The sequence below is a fragment of the Tachysurus fulvidraco genome, chromosome 26 (genome assembly GCF_022655615.1).
Source record: "Tachysurus fulvidraco isolate hzauxx_2018 chromosome 26, HZAU_PFXX_2.0, whole genome shotgun sequence".
Taxonomy (NCBI): domain Eukaryota; kingdom Metazoa; phylum Chordata; class Actinopteri; order Siluriformes; family Bagridae; genus Tachysurus; species Tachysurus fulvidraco.
Window position 1 is genome coordinate 3,435,425 of NC_062543.1, and position 26,809 is coordinate 3,462,233.

Sequence of the window (26,809 nt, forward strand, 5' to 3'; positions counted from 1 at the left end):
AGTGCCTGGATTCTAAACATATATATATACAGGAAACCAAAAATATATATGAAATTTTAAATTGAATTCACTTCAGTTTTATTTGTATGGTGCTTGATTTATCGAAGGACGTTGTCATAAAGCCGCTTTATTAAACCTATAAGTTCAGGATCCCTATTGAGCAAGCCAGAAGTGACGATATGCGGAAGAAACCTTGAGAATCGTGTTCTTTTTGAAAGTTTTCTTTATTTTAATGAATGATGATAATTATGCTAAAAATAATACACACTGAGCCACAGCAGGAAGTCTGTGAAGAAAAATAATAATCTAAGCCTTTCATTATTAATGACCTCCGTCAGCCTCAGATCACTAATGAAAAGCTGAAGAGGGAAACGTCAGACACCAAACATCTTGTCTCATGAGCTTTATTTGTTAAGATATAATTGTGTTCGTTTGAGTTTTCTTTTTTTTTTTGCCTGATGATTTCCATGTAAAGAACATTAACTGCTTAAGACACACGTAAATCTTCACCTTGATCCACTGTGCGCCCAAGAAAAGTTGTGTTTCAATGGTAGCATTCATCACACTTCAGAGACTAGTAACAGACTGTGTGTATACCACACCCACACACACACACACACACACACACACACACACACACACACACACACACACACACACACTTTTCTACAGCTGGCCTCCAGTTTTCCTCTTTTCCCTTGTGTCCTCATAACTCCATATTTGTGTGCGTTCATTACAAGCCTAAAGAATTTCACTGACAGCTCCATGTCATAGGTTCATTGTTTTTATGACTTTGACTATGAACGACTTTATGTATCTGGTTGGTTAGCAAGAAGAAAATGTAAATTCGAATTTAAAGTAAATGTTCTTTGGCCAACTCTTGGCAAATATATAGTGTAACACATAACATATTACACATCACAATCTGTTATTTCTTCTTATTTCTTGTTATTTCTATTTCTCTTTGATTTATTTAAGTTAATTTTTTCAAACTAATGAACTTTAATCGTTGTAAATAGATTCTATAGTAACAGTTTATACCTGGATTTGTTTGCTGGATCTACCTTATAAATGAAAAGGTGTGTGTAGCTGATACGGTTTTATTTAGCATGTCTCCGGTAGCAGGAGTGGAATTAGCACTAGGCGACGTTAGTCATTATATAAGGTTTTACTGTATATAGAACCTAAAGGCTGATATCAGGGAATCACTGTTTGTATGTAGCTACTATCATGTAAGAGATCATTTATGTTTCAAGGACCTTCTATGACGTAAATATAAACAAATAAATTGCACAACGTACCGTACTGTCTCACGCTTACTGGCGTGGATTCTGACACTGTTTAAAAACAGACAAGAGGATTTATAAATGGAGACTATAAAGGAGTTCAGGTGGCCATCTCGAAGCCACCAACATTTGAAAGCAGAATTGGACATTATATGTGATTTGGTTTTAGATTTATTGTGTTATTAAGCTATTTATTTTTAAGCCAAGCTGTGTGTTTGAGGTATATACAGTATGAGGTGATTCGTATACAAACAGGAGGCTGTGACTTTCTATTACATCTTGTAGCTGAGGTGGCTTCAAGATGACCGCTTGAACTATTTCTATTGAAGAGATACCATTTTGTCCGTTTTCATTCATTCATCTTTTACCGCTTATCTGAACTTCTCGGGTCACGGGGAGCCTGTGCCTATCTCAGGCGTCATCGGGCATCGAGGCAGGATACACCCTGGACGGAGTGCCAACCCATCACAGGGCACACACACACTCTCATTCACTCACACACTCACACACACTACGGACAATTTTCCAGAGATGCCAATCAACCTACCATGCATGTCTTTGGACCGGGGGAGGAAACCGGAGTACCCGGAGGAAACCCCCGAGGCACGGGGAGAGCATGCAAACTCCACACACACGAGGCGGAGGTGGGAATCGAACCCCCAACCCTGGAGGTGTGAGGCGAACGTGCTAACCACTAAGCCACCGTGCCCCCCAACTTTTTTTTTTTTTTATCAGAAATATATGTAAGGCAATTGTGCATTCCAAATCCCAGTGAACATTATTCACACTTCATACCGAGCACCGGTGTGCAGATTCTTTCTCGTCTGAATATTTAAAGAAGACGTTTGTGCACGAGGCTAGAAGATACCAAACGTGCTGGATAAAGATTAGCATCCGATCAGCGATGATTCGATTGTTGGTGTGTGAAAAATTCAGCTCAAGAGCACTTCTGCCGTTTACTGAGACCTTTGTGATTTGTGTGTGTAAAAACGTGCAAATGTTTGCACTCAGCATCGTATGTTATTCCTGACTCGAAGTCAGAGAGCATTAAAGCTTTACTGACCTCCAAGCTTGTGTTAAACTCCTCCGACGCTGGGCATCCCTGCTGAAACAGAACTAAAACGGAAATGTCTGGAAACTTAAGACGGATCCGAGCAAGCCCCAAATTTAGATGAGCTAAAATATGTTGTGTTTATGTGAAGCAGTGATTGAATTTGCATCGTGAGGAGGGCAGCGAGAGTGCAGTGAGAAACATTAGGATGTATTTACATTCATCATCAGCCCCAGGCTTCTCTCAGCACGGTTGGAAAAATATTCTCATGGACCTTTGACTTGTGAACGGAACAGGTTTAAGGAACTGGTGTTTAGACAGCGGTCTGTGTTTCTTCCTTTCTGTGTGTGTGTGTGTGTGTGTGTGTGTGTGTGTGTGTGTGTGTGTGTGTGTGTGTGTGTGTGTGTGTGTGTGTGTGTGTGTGTGTGTGAGTGTGTGAGAGAGAGAGAGAATATATAGGAAAGAGAAATACTGTGAGAGTGAGAGAGTGTGTGAGAGTGAGGGTAGAGAGAGAGGGAGAGAATGAGAGAGAGTATATAAGCTTATTTATGTGAGAAGGAGAAAACGAAAGGAGATTGAGAGAGAGGGAGAGAGAGAGAGAGAGAGAGAGAGAGAGAGAGAGAGAGAGAGAGAGAGAATATATAGGAGAGATACTGTGAGTGAGAGAGTGTGTGAGAGTGAGGGTAGGGAGAGAGGGAGAGATTGAGAGAGAGTATATAAGCTTATTTACATGAGAAGGAGAAAAGGAAAGGAGATCAGGACAGAGAGAGAGAGAGAGTGTGTGTGTGAGAGAGAGAGAGAGAGAGAGAGAGAGAGAGAGAGAGAGAGAGAGAGAGAGAGAGATGTTGGTGAAATAATTGCGGTTATTAAAGCAGCTGTAGCAACGTTCTCAGTGCTAACACACTTTTCTTATAGATGTTTCCATTTAATTGGTGACGGTAAATCAGTAAATGATGCTACACTGATAAAAACTGCATATTTAAGGCACACAACAAAAATATTGGGAAATAACCAAAATGAAATATGGATCTATACTGAATACCACAACCACAGAGTCATATTTTAAGCTCAGACATTATTTTTTGGTTTCAGAATTATTGGCACCCCCACAATTGATTTGGAAGTATCAATAAACAGGGAAGAGAATACTAGGGAAATACCGGGGTGGAGTCGGAGAGAGCATGAAAAGAAAATGTGATGAGGAGAGCCTCCTCAGGGCGGAGTGGAGGTCAAGGCCCTCTCTTAATGGCTGATGGTGTGGAGGGAACAGTAAGTCACTCAGCATTGAACAGGGTGGAGTTCCTCTCTGCTGCCTCCATCACACCCAGCCAGGGCTCTGAGCCAGAAGCAGAGCTAAAGAACGTACAGCTGTACACTGTACAACTTTCACTATCAGAGCGGTTTGTTTATTACATCTCATCATGTACGCTGTTTAAAAAAAAAAAAAACAAACAGAGAGAATGAAGGACAAGCATTAAACACCACGATGTAGAAAATCACCATCAAAGAGGAGGTGGCTGTGTTACGGCTGTGTTCCAAATGGAGAAGAAATATGCTGCCTTTTTTATGCATTTTGTACATGAAACTAAATAAAATGTTGTAAAGGATTCCACACTAGTGACAGAGTAGTGTATATTTACTGACATATACTTACTGTAATTCTGTGTATGTGTGTATGTGTGTGTGTGTGTGTGTGTGTGTGTGTGTGTGTGTGTGTGTGTGTGTGTGTGTGTCCCAGTTTTTCCTCCTTCACACCCTACTTAAGCTACACAGCTGCCTGGGACAAAGCCAGTGTGTACAAGTGTTACCTGGAGGGCATTAAAACTTGACATGCTTTTGGCTGTTCTGATACGCTATTAATGTGGGTGTGTGTGTGTGTGTGTGTGGGTGTGTGTGTGTGTGTGTGGGTGGGTGGGGGGGTTCATTATAGCCTGGAATACACATTAGAGCCAATTACAATACATTTCAGTAGAGAAGCTAGCTACAGATGGAGCGTGTACTGTATGTATGTGTGTGTCGTAATCTCCCTGAGAAGAAAATATCCAAAAGTTTCTAAAAAAATTCTTTTAACAATAAACATGAAAATGTTTATTATTTCTTCTGTCTTCGCAAAAGTCACTATGAGTCAAAGCTGCTTCTAAAAGGGTAGTGAGGGATGGTGATTGGAGCTGAAGGGTTGTTGCTGTGTGATTTTCCCTGAGGGATGTGAGGTCAAAGATTTGGGTAAAAGTTTGATTGACAGAGATTTGCAGCAATTGCTCTTTTACAGATAGACGTGACATACGGCTAAGTATGGTGACCAAAGACCCTCCAGATTCCCATCCCAGACAACTTTAAAGTAGCTCTTTCCACCGAATTATTAATCATAAGATATAATGCTATAAAGAGCAGTTTTTAATATTCAGATTTAGGTTTTTAACATCGACGGTGCTTCCTTTATCTGTGGATCGATACGAACCGCTCCTGTAAACTGTATATTCTATTGGATGTTGAGCTGCTATATTAAAAAAAAGAAAAAGATAAGTAGAAGTGTTACTTATTGGGGCTGGGGAGCTGATTTAAGGGCCAGAAAAATACTAATTAATTATTGTTTGATAAATGGTAATAATATGACTGAACCTATTAATTCACTAATTATGAAATCTTCAGATTCCTGTTTATTAAAAAAAAATTAAAAATACTGAATTAATTCCTTTGTAAAGTTATTTGTTATATTTTTATTACATTGCCATTTTATTTTATGGTAAAGTGTGGCAGTGGGCGTGGCCAAGTCTAGTGGAAAAAGAGTAAAGAACCAGCAGGTAACTGTTTATAACTGTGTGGCTTATGGCTGCTAATTTATGCTCGCTCTCTCTCTCTCTCTCTCTCTCTCTCTCTCTCTCTCTCTCTCTCCCATTTCCTTCACTCCTTCTCACATATATAACCTTATATATTCTTTCTCAATTTCTTATCAGAATCAGGTTTATTGGCCAAGTGTGTTGACACACACAAGAATTTGGTTCCAGCTGTTTGTGACTCAAAAGTACAGACATAAATAACATTATACTATACATTTAGCTTGGACTATACTGTACAAGACAGTCTCTCTTTCTCACCCTCTCCTTCTCTCACACCATCTCTCTTTTTTCCTCTTTCTTCCTCATTCTGTATCTTTCACTCCTCCCAAATATAAGTCACTATGAGTCAAAGCTGCTTCTAAAAGGGTAGTGAGGGATGGTGATTGGAGCTTGAAGGGTGATTGGAGCTGAAGGGTTGTTGCTGTGTGATTTTCCCTTTCACTCCTCCCAAATATAAGTCTATGCTCTCTCTCTCTCTCTCTCTCTCTCTCTCTTCCTCATTCTGTATCTTTCACTCCTCCCAAATATATGTTTCTGTTCTCTCTCTCTTCCTCATTCTGTATCTTTCACTCCTCCCAAATATAAGTCTATGTTCTCTCTCTCTCTCTCTTCCTCATCTTTCACTCCTCCCAAATATAAGTCTATATTCTCTCTCTCTCTCTCTCTCTCTCTCTCTCTCTCTCTCTCTCTCTCTCTCTCTCTCTCTCTCTCTCAGGGTTATCACACCCAATGGGTAAGGGTTTCACCTCAGGGTCATGAATTCAGTTATCATCCTGGTAGCAATGACTTAAAAACTCTTGACTTGAAATTCTGGACTGATGTTAGAATTCAGAATAAAGTACAGCTTTCCAGCTTTTATTTGGTATTTATGGGGTGAAAAAAGCAACAGGGGCAATATTAAACACTGGCCTCTTGCACCTGACCTCTAGCACCAGCCCTACAGCCACTGTGTCTCTTACACCCCTGGCTGCAATCCATGTGAGGGGCTTGTGTAATGGGGAAAGGATGAAGATCATGTTTCTGAGGGGGAAAACACACACACACACACACACACACACACACACACACACACACACACACACACACACACACACACACACACACACACACAGGAGGTGTTTAGGAGAGAGGACAGAGGCTCTGAGTGTGCAGACACGAGGCAGACGACAGGGTGGGTGAGAGGATGAGAGAGCCATGAATTTGAGGAGAACACTGGGCAACCCCCTTCTCTGATAAAGCAAAGCGGAAACCAATAACATTAAAACAATAGTGTTATCGGCCAGCGCTCTTCCTGTCTGCCTTTAACCCCTTACTGCCCCGATGCCCGAGACTCGCCAACATCTGGAAATGACACATCATGCCATTGTTTCCTAAAACATCATTCACAGACTAAACAGAACATTGATTCCTAACACAGCACGTTGCAGCAATCAATGAAATAAAAGCTTCATTCGGAATGCAGGGTACTTTACGGAAAAAAAGAAAAATACCACCGTCCCGAATTACAAACGAGACTCTGATGCATGTTAAAGTACTCAAATTGAATTAATTTACTATGATGCAATTTAGAGCTTTTTTTTGATGTAGCAGCAAAGAGATTTATTTTAAATGTACATCCTCGGGCGAAGTAACAACAGACGCTCGTATTTCTAATTATTAATAAAAAAAACAAATTCATGTATAAAGATCCATATAGTTGATTTAGTTTCCTGCTCTTAACTCTTCTCTACGCCGCTCTGTGTCCATATAGTCGCCATCAAAGGGCTGTCAAGGATGAATCAGAGAAAGACAGAGTGTGTTTTTTTCACCCCCGGGACCGTTTCTAATCTCTACGGCACGTGCGCCATGCCTTTGGAATGTTGAGTAGGAGAGAAGTCCTGCAGAGGAAGTGAGTCAGTGATGAAGTCGCAGAGCCGTAGAGGTGGCCGAGGGAGGCAGGAAGCGTCGCTCAGTTTTTGGTGCCCTGCAAAGCATCCATGATGATCTTATTGTATTCCGACAGCTGCTTGGTGACATTCTTCTTCACGGGCCGGTAATCGCTCTCCATGCCTTTAGAGGCGATGACTGGTGGTTGGGGGGGTTAAAGAAAGATTGTATGCTGTTAAATGAAACCACCTGTTGGGGTTGAACGGCAAAAAAAACTCCCACCGTATCCACAGAGAACCCATATTTCTAAAAGAATCAGCTTGAAGCGAATTGCAGTAAATTGTGATAAATATCCTGCATCCTAAGAAATGAACAGATTCAGGGCTTTAGAGAAGCAGAGTCGTCATGGTTACAGGACTGCGTTTGCAGATAGTTAAAGTGGATAAAGGGTTGAGGCTAAGACTGGATATATAAATGAACTGTGTGCAGACCGTTTGGGATCAAGATAAGAGTAAGAGTAAGAGTAAGAGTAAGAGTAAGGCTTCCTCTGGGTTCTCTGGTTTCCTCCCACCTCCCAGACATACACATACGGCCAAAAGTCTGTAGATACGTCTGACCATCACATTCATATGTAATTCTTCCCCAAACTCAGCAAATGCAGTGGAAACATCTAGTCCACAGTTTCCAGAAAATAAAAGGTGATTATAACAGCAAAGGGACTGAACCCCGTCTGCGACGGTCATGTGTTGTGTCCGCAAACATTTTACCGTACGGCGTACGCCCTGAGACGTACTCTCGATTCTAAACTGCACCTATGTGTTAATGTGTGCGTGCGTACAATCGACCTGGTGTATTATTCAGAGTAAATTCCTGCCTGATACCAAATAAAATGCAACCTTGACCAGGAGAAAGCTCTTGAAGATAAACGGAGTCTGAAGTCGGGATCGTTCTTAGCGTGGATGCTGAATGAGCAGCTTTTAAGGATACACTCTTTCATAACGAAGTTGTTCTGTTCAAGGTGTTGCCACTTCCTTTCCAGATTTGTCAGCTGCAGGACAAACGAGAGACATTTATACTGTAGTAGAAATCTTATACATGGTAAATTTTATTCAGAAGCTCATCAATGGAGTTAAAAGAGAATTGTAAAAGATATTATGTCACCCGTCACATTTTGCTTTATCATACGGTTCTTTGAATATCCGACTTTCCCACAGTAAACCAGTCGTATGTGCCATACATGCTAGATTCTTACATTAACTCTTTCCCGTCATGTGTTTAATGCTAACTGGGATTTTCCGATGTGCTTCCAGGACCAATAGTTCGACTCTCCCTAAAAGGTTCTTATCATAAGAAAAACATTTCATAATGATTAAGTGGGCATGTGAAATGTGCCAGCTCATCCGAGCACGATACGTGTATGGGTATGCTTGGAGTATCTAAGGACATGATCGTCGCCCGCTCTCTCAGCACAACAACAGCGTAAATGTGCTGGCTGGACAGAACCGTTTCCTCTATAGATAGCTGCAGAGGTGTGTTGCCAAGACTGTTGTGAAGACTGGGAGCCTGGACCTTTAGCCTATATAAGAGCACATGCATCAGGAAACGATACTCCACCCAGAAATAATGCGGTGGTGGGACACAATAAAGTTGCTTGCTGGGTGTTGACACACACACAAAAAAAAAAATCGCACAGTAAAGGAACTGCTTTGACTATATAGTGAGATTAGGGAGAAATACATGCAAAATTAAAACTGTAAGGATGCTTCATGTTAAAGTGTGTGTGTGTGTGTGTGTGTGTGTGTGTGTGTGTGTGTGTGTGTGTGTGTCTGACCTGTGTGTGAGTCTCGTTCTCCTGCAGCTGTGCCGCAAGAGCCTCGTATTCCTGATTCATCGTTTGATTAATCTTCTTAAAGGCATCTCTCCTCTCCATTAGAGAGACTCGTTCTTCCTGCAACATCTGAAAACATAAACATAAGTGTCCAGGATTTCTTCACTCTCAAATCTGATTGGTCAGAAGGTGCAGCTGCTCAGTCACGTATGGATTTATATTTATATATTTTATATTTATGTTAGTTCTGATATGTTCTGATGTCTATGTCGACGCATGGACTCGTTCACAGGGATTTCAGAATCTGGGAATTTTATGTTAAAGGCTGTAAGATGTGACGCAGGGCTGCGTCTCAATCCAAAAACGATTTCCTGTACGCTGGAACAGTCGCTCCCTAAAAAACATCGACGCTCACTATGTTCTCTTACTGGAAATGACATCATGTATCTGCTTATTTGAAATGCGCAGTTCCCAGTAATGTTAAGCTATGGCAGAGCTTTTAATTGTATTTTGCCAGATCCGTGAAAATATCCTGTTATTTTAGAAACCTATACGCTGAACGTAACAGAAACACGTCAGTAATTAAATCTGACCTCGGTTTCCTAAATCAGCCCGTTGGAAATGTGACTTGTCAAACTGTGTCTACATCAGAAGAAGCATTCGTTCATAGTTTGGCTGTTTTTTACAACTGACGGGTCGTTTGACTCCGTGACGCTCCGTGTACGCATGACCCTTGAGCTACTACGAGCTTTCCACAGAGGAAGAATCGTGAACGCCTAATGGGAGACGTTTCAAGAAAAAAAACGTGCATCCTGTTTCAGGCAAAATGCCCTTGTGAGTTAAGTGCACCAGGTCCTACAGAAAATCCTGAGCAGCTGCTATCTGTGTTTATGCTACAGAGAGCTTGTATTACTATTAGAGGAAACGTGTGTGTCACTGAACACGGCCTGCTAACCGGAGGAAAAGACATAATGATATACATATTCTTCCTGAGAAGACTCGATTTATGAGGCGCGAGATGCTTATCTCACGTCGTTATAGAGGAACTATTTTAGGTGGATTATGATTTTAAGCGTAAAGAGGAAAAAAAAAATGACTGTTGTTACACATAGGCACGAGTCAGCTACCTTCATCTTCCGATCTCCGGAGGCCTTCAGTGCATCCAGATCCCTGTACATCTTCAGTCCTTCACTCATCTCCTGGATCTTTTCTTTCAGAGAGTTCATCTCTGCCTGCACTTTCCCTTCCAGACGTTCTACATTCAGCAGGTCCTGCTGCAGACGCTCACACTCTGAACACACACACACACACACACACACACACACACACACACACACACACACACACACACACAGCAATCTTAATACAGTAATCTAATCTCATGTGTGCTGTACATCAATATTTGATATAATATAGAACATTTTATATTATTATTTATTATTTTATATGATTTATAAGGAATGCCGTTTGGGAGTGTATGGTTATAGAAAATGAACCGACAAAGAGTTACTTTTACAGATTATATTCTTAAAACTGCATGAATTATTATAACACAGGCATGCAGCATTTTTTTATCTAGATTTTAATGTTTTTACATCATGATTTTATACTTTAAAAGTAAAAGTAAAAGTTAAAAGTCAAATCTTAAAACTAAAAAGCAAAAGTAAAAGTAAAAGTAAAAAGTAAAACTAAAAAGTAAAAAGTAAAAGTAAAACTAAAAAGCAAAAGTAAACAGTAAAAAGTAAAACTAAAAAGTAAAAGTAAAAGTAAAACTAAAAACAAAAAAATAAGAAGTAAAAAATAAAAGTAAAAATTCGAAATAAAAATGTTAATTACTTTTCAAAACGAGAACAAAACGGTTACTAACAGAGAGAAGTACTTTGCTTTTTTTTTTTTTTTGCTAAAATGCATTTCTGTATACAAAGTTTTCATTTTATTCTTTTCTACTATTTATTTTTTTCCATGGTGGCACAATCGTTCTACTAGCACTCTGTCACGATATATCATTTACACCATAGCAAAGCAGCAACAACAAAAAAATGGTATGATATCCCATTGCTGCTAAATCACAGATGTGACCTTTCACCTCAGCCTCGGTTTGAACTTTGAATCTCAGAATATTTCTGTTTGAAAACATGGATTATCCCGAGTCGCTTTTTTTTTTTACTTCCTAAAGAGCATTTGTGCTGATTGTGCACATCACAAACACTAAGGCTTTCTGATATCAGGTAAAAGGACACTTGTGTGTGTGTGTGTGTGTGTGTGTGTGTGTGTGTGTGTGTGTGTGTGTGTGTGTGTGTGTGTGTGTGTGTGTGTATTAGGAGTGCAAGGACAGTTACACAGAGCTAAGCAAAGCGATGATTCGGCACTTTACTGTGTAACAGCTCGGTTATACAACATGGAAGCAAAGCACAATCACTATCTGTTGGCTTTTTCCCACTGGAAATGCTCTCTAGCGGCCGGTTCTTCAGTTTGCACAGCTCTTGTGGGTTTGGGGAGACAGGAAGGGGAAAAGGGCCAGTTCCTCCTGATAGGCAACAGTCCCGCTTCTGTGTTTGGAGAGAGTGGGGCATGTGTATGTGTGTAGTATGTAGGGTGTAATCAAAATGCCCCGTCAGCATTTCTGAGCATTCTCTGCTGCTTCCTCCTCTTAGGGGTTTCTTTTACTTACAACCCGAGCTAATCGCCCTCTCTCTGTCTCTCTCTCTCTCTCTCTCTCTCTCTCTCTCTCTCTCTCTCTCTCTCTCACATGCACACACACAATTTACACATTATTTTGTAATGAATATTTTAAACTGGGATTTTGCTTATTAATTCTGCTATTCACGTGTTTGTTCTGCATCTTTAAGCAATCAAAAGAAAAATAAATCCAATGTATGTATTCTTAGGGGGACACGGTGGCTTAGTGGTTAGCACGTTCGCCTCACACCTCCAGGTTCGGGGTTCGATTCCCGCCTCCTCCTTGTGTGTGTGTGGAGTTTGCATGTTCTCCCCGTGCCTCGGGGGTTTCCTCCGGGTACTCCGGTTTCCTCCCCCGGTCCAAAGACATGCATGGTGGGTTGATTGGCATCTCTGGAAAATTGTCCGTAGTGTGTGTGTGTGTGAGTGAATGAGAGTGTGTGTGTGCCCTGCGATGGGTTGGCACTCTGTCAAGGGTGTATCCTGCCTCGATGATCTGGCCTCGAATAGCACGGTGTTCTTAATGAATGTCTGGCAATCTTGCCGTTGTGGTTATCGAAGCAGTGCGAGTTTCTGTACTCTATAAAAATGAATTCAATTTATTAAAAAAATTATTAGTTAATTGTGTAAGTTTATGAATGATTAAGAGGGCAGATAGTGCCTTTATAAACAAATCATTTAGTGTGAAAATATAACTCCGTCTATGACTAATGAGTCGTGGTGTCGTTTATGCAAAACTTCGCAAACTATTCGTAAAGAATTTCAAGGACCTTCTTGAACTCCGTCGAACGCTGCAAGGTTACGAAAGCGGTCGTCTTTGTTTTCTTAAAAATACGTTATTGCGATATTTAGCTATTTCTTTGAAGCTAGACATGTGTTCGTATACACATGTAAAGACATTTTTCCGCCAAACCATTTATTTAAAGAAATAGACCATCCCGAAACGTTGCTAATGAATGAAATTATGTGCGACCGCATGACAAATGAATCCCCTCTGGCTTTCCTCTGTTCTCCAGTAGCCTCTTCCGTTAAAGCCGAGCTGCGAGGCATTCCCCTGCGCTGCTTTTCAGCGGGCTATGAAAGTGCACTGCTAGAAGATAAATAAACAGGGTGTGGAGGAACAATGCCTGGTGGTCCTGAGAATAGAGCGTGGAGGAGGAAATGGGGCAGCATTGTGGAGATAAGACGATACTGAGGAGTGGGAGGGATACGGCAGCTCCAAGGTGTCTTATACACAAAGGAAGGAAAGCCTCTTGGCTGCGCTTCAGCCACTATTTAGACACACATAGCAGGGAGTGAAGGAGAAGGATGTGGAACTGGGGAGTGGACATGAGCAGTGTAACTGACCGATTGGTCACCTTGATTCGGTTTGAGTTAGCTTCCTCTGGGGACGAGCACATGTGTGGCCGTTCCTTTATTCCTTTATTATTACAGGTCATGTGCAGTAGCAACGGAGATCTATTATGTTGTGAAAGAACGCTAATAGGGCTGGGACGCCTTGCCTGCAGTTCATCACTCCACTGATTGTGGAGTTGTATCAGATTTCTCGATTCTGATTGGTCGGCAGCTCTGACAGTGCTTTGGCTGCAAGGTTTCTATGAATGCGTTCCTTATTAATTCATTATCACTTCTTTTTCTACTTACACAGGGATGTGAATTACATGTGCTCTATTTTAAGAACGTACCACAACATTACATGTAGCTATAAATAGTTAAGAAACTTGATTTCATTAAAAAATTAGCAAATAGCTGGGAAATAATGTGCAACAGGAAGGAGATGCATTTAAGGGAGAGAGCGGGAGAGTGAGAGCATCCATCCATCCATCCATCCTTCCATCTATCCATTTCTGTTGCACTTATCCTACACAGGGTGGTAGGGAACCTGGAGTCTATCCTACATAGAGGGGAACAACCTGGATGAAGTGCCAAATCATCACCAGCAAAAAATGGCACACGCTTACACACCATTCTCTCACTGCGGCTCGGCCTACAATGCTTTGGCATGGAGGAATAAACTGGAGTACCGATTTTACTCTATAGTGAGCATATGCTAGTGTGAAAGAGAGTGTGTGTGTGTGTGTGTGTGTGTGTGTGTGTGTGTGTGTGTGTGTGTGTGTGTCTGACCAGAAGACAGTCCCTTGGCTGTACTCTGAGATTTCTGCATCTCTGTCTCTTTAAAGCTGAGGTCCTCCTGCATGGACTTGAGCTCATGGGGACTGATGGCCGACAGCTGATTCATACGATTCATCATCTGAAAGAAAAACAGAAGGCTTTTATCACCCTGACCTCACCGACACCAAAGCAGGACGACGGATCTACGCGTCATGGAATAAAAACAGCTTCTACACTACAAGCTGTAGGTCTCACAAGTAAGCATCAGAGATTAAAGCTGTACATGCTGTAGTTTTCTACCCTGCTAGTCAGCTCCAGCAGAGCCACGATGCTGGCCTGGGACTCCTTAATGTGCTCCGTCTCCTGAGCTCGGTTTGCGTCGAACGCCTCCAGGTAAGCTGTGGAGACGTACACGATTAGTAAATAAATAAATAATGGCCTCAGCAGCCACTCACATGTTACACCGGAAGTTTACGCTCCACTCACCGTCGATTTCCTCTTCTTTTTTCTGCAACTCTTTATACTTTTGGGTTCGTTCACCTGTTAATAAAGCAAAAGTTTGTATAAAAAAAAAAAAAGCAACAACAAAAAATTGTTAGCTAATAAACTTTGGCACAATACTCCTACTCATAATAGTAATTACACTGCAAACACTGAAACTAACACGTACAGGGACGTATGGAAATAATCTTACCATCTTGAAATGAACACAGCGAGAAAAAGAGAAGGAAAAACAAAAGACACACATGGACACACAATGGGGGAAAAAGAAAGGAGATTAAACAATAAGGAAAAACAGCTAGACGGCTCGACATAAACCGGCATAACAGGGCGACATGCTGTGTGTAAAGTATGCTTTGTGGTTGTGTATTTTAGATGGAGCTGTACAATGAATCTGCGGGGTCCACTTCCTCTCTACAATGGGCAGATGGGGTCTGACTGTTCTCTCTCTCTCACACACACACACACACACACACACATCTCCATCTCTTCTGGGTCACTGCACCTTCTCTACAGTAGTCTAGACACTATCCAGGAGTGATGCATGAAGTTTTTGGAAACCACCCAAAAAGCACTTAAGGATTTAGGTCCACTCAGGGCAAACAGCCTCTAGAGAAAACAAAGGCTAATTGCTGAGTACTTACACACTGAAAGCTCCACAATATCTGTCCCGGGGGCTTTCCCAGAAATTCTGTATATCATGAACTGTGTTGGAGACATGAGTGTCTGCACTTCTGGACAGATCATTTCTCTGTGTGCTGCATGTTAGGGACAGTCGAGAGCCTCGATGTTTGGACGGTTCACTCGTGGCCCGCAGAGGGTCCGATACCTAAACTTTTTTTTTTTTTTTTTTTTTTGAGATATTCGCTATTTCTCTATATGATAGCAAAATGGAAGATACTTAAAACCGTGCTTTGTGAACAAGATTGAAAGAAAATCCCTGCATCACATCATAATGAATTATTTTAAAGGTTGTTTGAGTGTATAAGGTCATATCTTCAGATAATGGGCTTCGTAAAGAAAGTGTGTGACCCCTTTATATAATTATAGGCGGTTTATTAACCTCGATAATCGATAAATAAATCAATAAAGCTGTTTATTTAGTACCGATTTCCAGGTTTTTAAATGTGTCCATGGTGAAGTGATTTGATTTCTAGTTCCGGCTGGAGTTATAAAAAAAAAAAAAATGAATCGATTGTAAAACGATTCAAAATTACATTGTGTGTTTAATTAATTAAATATAGAATTATTGCACAGAACACGTTCAGAATTGTTGATCCGAATTCCAGATGTGAGCTAATGAGGCACTTTGAACACAAGAGGGCGCTGTTCTCTATACACACGATCACAGACGACTCAGATCTGATTCTGTAATATCTCACACAGTAGTCAGGTAAGATGTTTGTCTGTAGGAGATTATGTGGTTGTACCATACCTTGATGGTCCTCCATGTCCATGTCAAGCTGTCGCAACTCTTCCGTCAGACGGTTGATTTTTTCCCGCGTTTCAGTCAGTCTGAGTAAACATGAGGAACGTTTTCAGTACGGCTCATTTAATGTTCCGCCGATGATCGTGTCAAAAATAAGCTTACTTACTGTCGCTCCATGCTGGCGATTTCCTGATTATCTTCTTTCACCTGAAAGGGAAAGTGGACATAGAAATCAGTGTGAATTCGAAGTCCTGTGTGAATCTGTGATACTGGCTTTAAAGAGAGGATGAGGGTGAACAGGGGATGTGTTGACCTGTTTCAGCAAACGTTCTCTTTCCTCCTGTGGAGAGATCACGTTCTTTTCTTCAGCCTCCAGGGCATCTCGGCGCAGCTCCAGGTCGTGCAGCCGCTCGTATAGCACCACGGCCTCCTGCTTCACCTGACTGTGCTCCAAATCCTAAAGGAAGAAAAGAAAGAAAGAAAGAAAGAAAGAAAGAAAGAAAGAAAGAAAGAAAGAAAGAAATGAACTGAGACATAGAGAAAACATTCTTTTGGGTTTCAGGTCTAAAAATAAACTCTGTGTGTGTGTGTGTGTGTGTGTGTGTGTGTGTGTGTGTGTGTGTGTGTGTGTGTGTGTGTGTGTGTCAGGTGTGCGGAGTCCACTCACAGCCTCTAATGTTTCCTTCCTGGTCATCAGTGTGTCCAGCTCGTCCTGCCGTGCTGCCAGTTCCTGTAGGTGGTGAAATAGAGCGATAAACTTTGAATCATTTACAAGAATAAAGCTCGTACTTCAGTTCCTCTGTGACACCTGAAGATAATTAGCTACTGTTCTCCTGCATATAGCTGCTTGTTACTTATTCTGTTGGCTACGAAATATCAGTGATGTGAAATTTGTTATGAATGTCTCTAAGCCGACCTGCAGCAGCTCCTTGTTGACGGCTTTCATCTCCGCATACTTGGCTTGTTTCTCTGGAGGCATTTGTTTCACGATGTCATCTGCTGCCTGCTTCTCCCTTTCTATCTCTTCCTCTACAGCATGGATCGAGTCCTCCTTCCTGAGACGGAGGGAAAAGGGACCATTTACGTTTCATGCATTTCAAGCCAGATTTAGTAGTAAGTGAGGCCATAACTAGGCCCTAAACAGCTATGTTAAATTTATGGAAAGCGAGTTCACACATACAGCGACACGGTGACAAAGCAATCGGAGACTGTTCACGGTCAGTGAGAGCTAACGACATGAGGATGGCAAGCGTTCACGACTAGATGTCGGCGTGTCCAGCGACGAGAAAAACCTTTTACACTAGAGTGCACGTGATCTGTGGAAAAGCGCGCACTGCTTCTCCTTCGGCCCCTATGATAAGATGCAGATAAACACTGCCAGGTTTTATATAAATTTAATTAATATGACACACAGAAAGTTTCATTTTAGTGGAAAGAAAACTGATATTCTGAACTAGCTGGTGCAATGCTAGTTGTTCCAGCCGCTGACAAACATTGTTACTATGACAACCACTAGTAGGAGCAGTGACTGGTGACTTCATAGTACAGTGACTGGAGAGTTGCAGCGGTAAAATCACTGTCTGTGTGTGTGTGTGTGTGTGTGTGTGTGTGTGTGTGTGTGTGTGTATGTGTGTGTGTGTGTGTGTGTGTGTAGCCTGAACATAATTCTGATCCAATCCCTGGGCATTAATATTGAGCTGGATATGGAAGCCAGAACACACTTTGTGAACATAAATGTAATATAAATTTTTGAAATGAAAATATGAAAATATTTGTATTCAATCGTAGTAGTAAAAAAAAATAAAATAAATAAAAACAATTAGACTCCGTAAAAGATATCTAAGTGTGATTTCTTCTCACATTTTAATATTTAGATCGAGTTAGATCAAAGAAACTTAAACTAATTATTGTAACTACCAGTTTTCAAAATGTCCTGAATGCTCCTGAGGCCACTTTTTATAACGAACCATTTCTGAAGATGCTTGAATCTTACATGCAAAAGAACCAGATTTCAGAAAGTCCTTACATTTCAGAACTATATAAAGTATAAAGTACAGAGATTCTCCCGAGGGCTGTCGAGGTTGTCACACATACGTCACGTAAAAGTTTAAGAATCGGGGAAAAAAACATTTCTATATTAAAGCACAAGATCACATGACAGAATTTAGGTAGCATTGCTTGAAATTACGACCAAGACATCTCCCATAAATCTTTTACAACGAGCTCTCTTATCTAATCGGCTGACACTTTACAGTGAATCTTTAGCCAGGAGGCTAAATTTCTTACTTTTATCACACAGAGCAAAGGTTCTTTATGTAGCTCAGTTCCTTGAAGAACTATTTCAACACTCTATGTTCCAGAGTCTCGGCTGCCTGTTACGTGACCAGCTTCGGGGTAAGTCTCTTAACGCTAAATTTAAAAGCTTTTTTCCATAAATCATGTCATTCTGTGAGTATTATAAATGTTTGTTTTTACTCAATAAATTAGATTAGATTTAGGTATGTAGCTGTAAGGAGAAGTATCTAGGGAATGACAAAGCTGTTGAACACATGGAATAAAGAAAGCAATACAAACGCTGGAATATAAAAAGTGTTCAAAGAGTTAACTTGTTATTTGGGTTATAAGGTATTATAGGTCAAAGTTTGGGCAAAATGTGAGGTTACACCAGGTGATGTGTTGCATTTAAACGGATCATGGTTTTGTTATCATTTTCTACCGCTTATCCGAACTTCCCGGGTCACGGGGAGCCTGTGCGCCATCGGGCATCGAGGCAGGATACACTCTGGACGGAGTACCAACCCATCACAAGGCACACACACACTCTCATTCACTCACACACTACGGACAATTTTCCGGAGATGCCAATCAACCTACCATGCATGTCTTTGGACCGGGGGAGGAAACCGGAGTACCCGGAGGAAACCCCCGAGGCACGGGGAGAACATGCAAACTCCACACACAAGGCGGAGGCGGGAATCGAACCCCCAACCCTGGAGGTGTGAGGTGAGCTAACCACTAAGCCACCGTGGCTTAGTGTGGCTGAGAATTTTTGATATAGTGTACAATATGTTTTACATTTTCGCGAAGGGAATTTTTAAATAATACGTGCCAAGAGATTCAGATGCAAGTGTCCGCTAACCAATTAACAATACAATCATTATATCATCATTAAGGCAGTAAAATTATGCACCAATGATATAATGATGTAACAAAAGACACAGTTCATAAAGAATTTGTCATCTGTGTGTAAAGATGCCTGAGATGACGACGAGCCCATCCTTGTGTTATACAGTAGTCTTGTAAGTCTGGTTAAAATACTGCAAGATCTTTATATCTTTATCCGCCAAGAGCCCAGGTCTACGTTGGGATTGCTTTCGAGTGGCTTTGTGGTTGACAGCAGATAACACTTTAAAAAAAAAAAGAAGAAGAAGCCCATAAGCGGAGGCACACGGGAAGACAGCATGCACCAGTATGCGCCTACAGGATCGACCCATGTGCACAAAGCGTCCCTTTGTGCTCTATTCGTGGCCTTGTTCTTATTGAGTTTGATTATTATTCTCATAGTCATCTGTCTGAAGCAGCTGAGCTCTGTGGATGCATAATAACGCCTTTGTCTGAAGAGATACACTGATGTGTGGACAACAACGGTAGTTGTTATGGTGTGATTCTGGTGTGTTCTCACAGGTTGGCAAATGATCATGATGGTGAAAGAGGTGCTCGTGCTGTGGACGGCGACTCTACTGGCGGCTTCAGCTCAACTCCCGGTGAGTGATTCGGAGAACCGGTATAAAGACAAACGCAGGGTCTCGTGAACACTGAATGTCGAGTATGATGCAGTATATTAAATGGCTTCAGGGCTAATTCACTACACTTACAGTATATTACACTCAACCCAACGCTATGTTTCTTTTGTTTTAAGGTGAATGACAGTAATAAGACACTGGCATACATCCCCCTTACCTATGATGTAAATATAACCCATTTAATCCTGCACCACAACCTTATCGTGATGAACGACTCGGACATACAGGCTTTGAGGAACTACTCCGATCTGATAGAGCTGGACCTCTCATACAACCTCATAACGCATCTGCCTGATGGAGCTTTTTCTGCTCTCGGCAGTCTCGAAACGCTCCGTTTAACCGGGAATAACCTGCAAACGATAAGGAATGAGACTTTCACAGATTTACAGAAACTCAAGACACTGGATCTGAGCTTGAATCCGTGGAACTGCACGCAGGAGTTACTGACGCTGGTGAAGTGGATGAATGAAACGGGACTACACACAGGTAAGATCCACTGGAGTTAATTAACTAGGATTGGTGGAATGCTAGGACACGTTTTGTAGTGCTACAAACCGGGAGCTGAAATGGACGTCATCGGGATTAAATGGTAAGAATCCACACAAAATAACATACGATACTGCACAATAATTTAAAAAAAAAAAATAAAACATATAGCATCGCCCTGAGAGCTCAGTTCGCTGAGAAAGACAGTGAAGCATGGTGGTGGAAGCATGGTGCTAAGATTTATCCTTAATCCCCTTTTTACTCGGTCGATCCATATTCTTCCGTCACTGATGCTTTGTGCGACGTTTAGACTTTAGGACCAAGTTGATACTGAGTTTTAAAAGCTTCTTGATCGCCATGATGTCATTGGTTTATCCACCGGATGCACGGGAGCTCATGTAAAGATTTCACAGCAATGACTATTTATGCAGTCAGGGATGAATACTTAAATAATCACTACATTTAACTTCATTTTGTGTAGATTCACATATAAACCCAATTAAGTGCATTTCAGTTCCAGGTTACAAGAATACAAATGACTACAATAAAGAAATGTAAATAATACTCGTTACTTGTTTAACGTTTCAAGGACCGAACGTCACATGCGCCGCTCCAGAAAACCTGACTGGAGAAAGAATCCAAGATGTGATCAAAACGTTCCCAACACAGCGACCTCCAACAACACGCAACACAGTCACTGCTACAAAAACCACTACCACTTCTTCTACAGTCAGAGCTTTCACGGAAACCTTTACTACAGTCCAAAGCTCACAACATCAAGAGTCGGTCACATTAAGAGGCCTAAACGTTTCAAGCAAAGGTAATGTCTTTTGTTTTGTTTTTGTATATCTCATACACACCAAGCATATGAGATAATCCTGTAGCTAAAAAAAGAAAAGAAATGTTGCCGTTTACAAGCACGGATGTAATATAAAAATGGGAAAAAACTTTTTTTTTAAAAACATAAGGTATACAGCTAGCATCATTTCGATGGTGATACCAAAACAATGTACAGGTTAAATAGTGTCCTTTGTTATCTTGTGCGACACAGAGCTGTAGCTTTACAGCTACGGTTGTGATGCACCAATAAAAACCCTCTGACGAAGAAGCATGTGATACCGAATTTACTTCTACACACAAAAGATAACAGATTAGCGTGCAATCGTAGCGTGATTGACGTAGTACGGTGTTCACGTGAATCGTCTGTTAAGCGAGTCAAATAATGAGCTGCGATACAGAGATCTGTGCGATTCTTCTTAGTATCTCCAAAAGAAAGTTTTCTTTTAGTCGTTCGACAAAATTGCCCGCTGTTCTAATGGTTCAGGCAAACAGCAGGAAAAAAGCAAAGCTGAACAATGATGCTTTGTGTAAAGTAACAAGACATGGCATGAAGGTGTAAAGTGCAGATTAAATTAACTGTCACAGAAAGAGAGCAAAAAACTGACTACTATCCTAAATAAATAAATAACATCATAATATGTCTTGCTTTACACACGTTGACTGAAGATGAACAAGATGCCATGTCAGGAAACACCAACACCTGGAAGTTCCTCACTGGAGTGATCGTGATCATTCTCTGCACGTCCATGTTCATCGTGTGCGCAGTCAAATCGCCAACCTGGTACAAGATTCTCTTTGACTACCGGCACCAGAGGCTACACGAAACCGAGGATCCCGGTATCTTTAACACGGGCCGCTACTCCAACTTCAGCCTAGACACCGAGCAGACGGAGACCAGCGCTCACGAGCTGGACCAAGGCCTTACGGGGCCATCCGAGGATGAGGACGGCTTCATAGAGGACGGCTACATTCAGCCCGAGGACTACAAGGAGCATGCTGATGTGGGTGGAATATAAAATGAGCGACCTTGCTGAAGGAAAAGGGACGATGTCTGATGTGACTGTTTAAGGTTTAACAGAAAGCAGGGTCTTAACCAGGTCCATCTGAGGTGAACAATAAGACACGAAGCTTTCTTTTACACCTAGAAGTATTCGTTTTGTATAGAACACACTTTGCAGGTTCTGAAAGCAAACTTTTCTCACTTAATATTGATTTATTTTCATTAGTTATGACTACATGCTTGCAGCACAAACAGCCCGAATGCCAAAACACTTCCCTATTACATATTTTACACACTATAACCTCTGCGTTTCAGCCCTAAATTTAGTATATATATTAAAAAGGTTGTGTTTGTTTAAATGTAAGTATCAGAAAGTGTCTATAGACACAGCTTACATGCAGTACGAGCTGTTTCTTTATAGCACGCTGACGCTAGACAGCCATTAACAAGCTGTGAACGTTAATCATTAACCACGCTGTATGGCTGAAATCTGGGTTTATAAAATGCTGCTGAATTCTCGAATCTGATTGGTTCGTTAATCATCTATGAGAGCCACATGGGCGGTAGTTGAAGCTCATTCACAGGGATGTGCTCACTGGACACTACATATAACTAATAAATGATATAATCGTCATTATGATGGCGTTTCCTATAAGGAGGATTTTTGTGATTGTAACAGCAGAAAATTTCTTGATTTCTGCAGCTTATTTTTTAAAGACACATATGTGATGACATTCCTTACACATTAAATATGGTTATTATAATCAGTATGATATAAATGGATTAAAAGTATGTGTTGCCAAATAATTATTAAAAAAAAAATTAAACAAAAAAAATGTATATGAAATTGATGAAATACATGTTTTGTCATGTGGATAAAATTCACACCGTAGGCTTTGCATTTATTTCGGCGCGGTGTGAAGAAACAGGACGGTTTATAGAACAGAACTATGAGATGTATCTGAACTGAGGCACTTACTCTCTTCTCTCGGTGAATATGGCGTCTATGCTTTGGGCTTCTCGGTCGTTCTGTACTTTCAGCTGAATGTGTGAAGAGAAATGTGACGTGAAATCACTGCAATTCTACACAAGAACTGAAGAAAAGACATATATATATAGACGTATAAGACTGCTTACCATGCTGATTTCATTCATTACTTCATCCATTTCTGTGTTGGTGTTCAGTTTGTCAACCAGCTGAAAGTTTCACAAACAATACTCAATCACTTTAAACAAAGAATGCTAATCATTCCTTATCTGTGTGTGTGTGTATGTGTGTGTGTGTGTGTGTGTGTGTGTGTGTGTGTGTGTGTGTGTGTGTGTGTGTGTGTGTGTTATTTACTGAACAGGAAGTTAAATGAGAAATTATTCCCATATATTCAAACACACAGGAACAAAACTACACTATTTTGCTCGATACATATCGGGACCCTGATGCATCAGTCTTCATTGTAAAAAAAAAAAACGAACATATCAAATATTACAGCTTAAATGTCATGTATAAGATTTGTTTACATCAAGATCACACAGGTTTCTGACCAGAGATGGGGGCCTCGAGTCATATAACTTGACTCGAATCAGACTTGAGTCGCATATTTGAGACTTGAGACTTGCTTGACAAATATTTTTAAAAAAAAATCGACTTTGACTTGACATTCATGGCTTGAGACTTGACTCGGACTTGAGTTAAATGACTCGGAGATAGGGGACTCGACTTGACTCGAGTCACACTCAAGTCGCAAATCTGAGACTTGAGACTTGCTTGACAAATATTTAAAAAAAAAACGACTTGACTTTGACTTGACATTCATGACTTGAGACTTGACTCGGACTTGAGTTAAATGACTCTGAGATAGGGGACTTGACTTGACTGGAGTCAGACTTAAGTCACAAATTTGAGACTTGAGACTTTCTTGACAAATATTAAAAAAAGACTCGACTTGACACTCATGACTTGAGACTTACTTGTGACTTGCACATGTGTGACTTACTCCCACCTCTGTTTCTGACACGGTACTTCAAGTAAGACTGTAGGCTAGCAAGTGGATTTTTTAATCAAGAAACACTTATTAAACACTTATTAATCATATCAGAACAATAATGACTTACATTTGAACTTGAAGTCTGAGAGGTTTTTTTTCCATCACGAGGCTGAGAGTCTTCAGAAAATATGACGTCATTCCCGACAGGGGAACATATTAAGCATTTGTTGTTGGGTTTTTTTGTGGTGCATTGTGGGATTTTGTTTACAGCGCAAATGGTTATGTCTAATGGCTAATGACTAGTGCACTGGAAATATTTTGCACTTAAAATGGCCGATCGAGACGCAGCGTGTCTGTTTTAAGTTAGTTTATTTATTGCTTTAGTGTAGTTATGTGTGTACCATGTTGTAGTCTGCAAGATGTCCCTGTAGATCCTTTATTTCTCCAGCCAGGCTTTCGGCTCTGCAAGAGCGAAAAGCTTTGAGGTGAGAAGATACATCAGAAAGATACATCAAACTCGAGGCTGTAACACTGCAATAAAATTCCAGTGACCTTTTTTCATATGACAGATAAGCCGAGTTCTCCTGGTTGAAGACGTCAATCTCTTTCTGTAGCTTGCTGTTCTCTGTTGTGAGCTCGTTTATTTTACTCCTGCGAGGAAAAGAGTGAGGGATTGAACATCATCATCATCACCATCATCATCATCATGTAACATCCTTCTCTACTTTCTAGCTAGAATATACTGATAACAAATGGCTCACCGGAGTAAACCCAGGTAGTAGGATTTATCCAGGATTTGTCTCTGGGGTCCTGCAGAAAGAAATGAACCACAAAAAGCTTGTAATAAAGGTAGAAACTAAACAACACTAAATGCTGCATTTAATAGAAGAAGCACCTTTCCCGCCAGTCTTCATTCCACTGAGACCCTGTTGAGTGACAGGACGATCGGTGACTTTAATCTGAGCTGATAACACACCCTGGGTGGCAATAGGTCCAGCCCTCGTCCCTGGACGTCCAGTACCTGGCACCATCTACAAGATATAACACACATGGAACTGGAAGTGAGCTGGCCGATTTTTTTTTCTATCTACTCTCCATTCACAACATCTGTAGACCTTCTGGCCAATCAGATTTGGGTACTGAACTGTGCTGTGATATAACTAATAAACTCAAAGAGGGAAAAATGTGTGGTTTTGTGTCCTCACTTGAGTTATTTGAGCCTGATTGTGCAAAAACTATATAAAAAAGTCTTTTACTTTATGTCTGTCTTATCATATAATAACACAGACATCCTGTTATCCAGTTTGAGCAGATTTTTTTTATAGACACACACACGCACACACACACAATAAATTAAATGTCTGAAGGATTTAGCAATAATAATGAATAAGATTTCGGTTTCTTTTCTCAGTACAGGGAACCGATTAAGTAAAAAGTCTGGTCAGAGGTAACTACAGTTCAGATTACACCGAATTATACTTTAGATTCATGTCGTCTTCCTGCGATCCACTAAAACTGGATGCTCTGGTTTCACAGTGTGAGTCTCACAGTGTGATATTCCACGAAAAATGGAAAAGAAGTTCCTTTTAATACCCTTGATCAGGGTGGAATCTTAAATGAGAAGGTAGACACACAAAGTATCTACTGACTGACTGTGTTTGATGCACTGAAAACACAACAATATTTATGTTCACCCACTGAACTGAGATCATCCTGTTGACCAACTCACCCCGGTTCCCACCCTGATCGCTGTCTGTGGAGGTCTGACACCAGTCGGTGGTCTTGCAGTCCCCGGGACTAAAGAACTCCTGCTCAGCGGCCTGCCTGATGATGGTCTCTGAGTTGCCATAATGGTTGAATCTGTCAGAAGTACACAGTAACATCTCAATCTCAATTATTAGTGCCTGAAAATACCTTTTGGAAGTGATTGGGTGATACATTTGGTCATAAAAACCATCATCACGAATATAATACAAGACTACTAGAACTATTAAAGTCTGTTTTAAATACAACGATAGTAATAATATCTCAAATTGACCTGCCTAGAATTTAGTCAGTTAGCAGAACGTTAGCTACGTAACTAGCTGCTTAGGGGAAAACAGCTAAGCTAATCAGCTAAGCTAACTAGCATTTAGAGCTATCTGGTCTGCTATATTAGAAGGACGATTTTTTTTTCTATACGCATTTACAGATATATAAAACAATAATCTTTTAACCATAAAACCCTGTGCGCCGACGTTGTACGATAAACCGAAGTAATTTGTAGCCGACGGATCCTCCTGCTTCTAGAGAAGTAGAGGACTCTTCCTACGTTGCTTAGCAACCCGAGTTATCGCGAGATTAGACGAGAAAAACGTGGCCGAAAATGCATTACCCGTGTATTAAGTGGTCTAATGATGCAGAATAGCAATCAGATAGACAATGTCGTCTATACTGGTTAGTAAAGGAGTGTGGATTATATCTGGCTTTATTTTGGGATGTAGGTGTACTGATTTTGAAAGAGAAATTAAACGTTTCATTTTAAATTGATTTATTTATTTATCGTTTATTTCATTATTTCAGCCTTCCTTAGAACAGTTTACTTGTACTTTTCAACAATGTCCACACATCTCTGTACTGTTATAGCCTTTATATTTATTCACTGTGCATATGTTTACATATATACCTAAATATTACATGCTGTACATATGCCACACATCTATCTGCACTTTTGCTATTTATCTCACACAGTTGCTATTCTTTGCACTTCTGATTGATGCCAAATTGCATTTCATTGCTGTGTACCTGTACTATGCAATGATAAAGTTCTATCTAATCTATCTATCTATCTATCTATCTATCTATCTATCTATCTATCTATCTATCTATCTATCTATCTATCTATCTATCAGTCTATATGGCTTCTTTCGTATCATTTAAGTGCAACATAACATGGATATTTTACATAAAATACATAAGAGCACTGAATTTCCCTGAAAATTCTCTGTCCTGTATATTTTACTGTTCCTGCTCTAATGAGCTGTTAATTAGCCGATTAATTGAATCATGTTTGTCAGAGCACGTGCAAGATCCAAGGTTACTGTTCCAGTTCAGTGGAGTTCATTTGGAA

The 26,809-nt window shown here is 40.6% G+C and overlaps 2 protein-coding genes across 5 annotated transcripts; one reads left to right on the forward strand and one right to left on the reverse strand.

The window, feature by feature from the left end:
- Window positions 1-6,008: 6,008 nt before the first annotated feature.
- ift74 (intraflagellar transport 74) lies at window positions 6,009-26,062 on the reverse strand. 3 transcript variants are annotated; one of them, XM_027144413.2, is made up of 20 exons: window positions 25,917-26,062; window positions 25,430-25,560; window positions 24,596-24,731; window positions 24,462-24,510; window positions 24,253-24,351; window positions 24,102-24,162; window positions 22,856-22,915; window positions 22,698-22,759; window positions 16,506-16,644; window positions 16,257-16,319; window positions 15,903-16,046; window positions 15,756-15,796; window positions 15,596-15,675; window positions 14,146-14,199; window positions 13,960-14,057; window positions 13,672-13,798; window positions 9,996-10,159; window positions 8,872-8,997; window positions 8,028-8,088; window positions 6,009-7,238 (listed from the first exon to the last, which is right to left on the reverse strand). In XM_027144413.2, exons 2-20 carry the CDS (start codon window positions 25,547-25,549, stop codon window positions 7,123-7,125), a joined length of 1,800 nt encoding a protein of 599 aa, XP_027000214.1. In that variant the 5' UTR covers window positions 25,550-25,560; window positions 25,917-26,062; the 3' UTR covers window positions 6,009-7,122. The 3 variants fall into 3 exon arrangements, with proteins under 3 accessions (XP_027000214.1, XP_027000225.1, XP_047665437.1); XM_027144424.2 differs by having other exon boundaries at window positions 25,743-26,022; XM_047809481.1 differs by having other exon boundaries at window positions 25,739-26,022.
- LOC113641608 (leucine-rich repeat-containing protein 19-like) lies at window positions 17,863-22,974 on the forward strand. Of its 2 annotated transcripts, none has more exons than XM_027144444.2 (5): window positions 17,863-17,983; window positions 19,274-19,353; window positions 19,509-19,878; window positions 20,468-20,698; window positions 21,385-22,974. In XM_027144444.2, the coding sequence occupies exons 1-5, from the start codon at window positions 17,941-17,943 to the stop codon at window positions 21,732-21,734; spliced, it is 1,074 nt and encodes a 357-aa protein (XP_027000245.1). In that variant the 5' UTR covers window positions 17,863-17,940; the 3' UTR covers window positions 21,735-22,974. The 2 variants fall into 2 exon arrangements, with proteins under 2 accessions (XP_027000245.1, XP_027000250.1); XM_027144449.2 differs by lacking the exon at window positions 17,863-17,983 and adding an exon at window positions 18,540-18,592.
- Window positions 26,063-26,809: the final 747 nt, after the last annotated feature.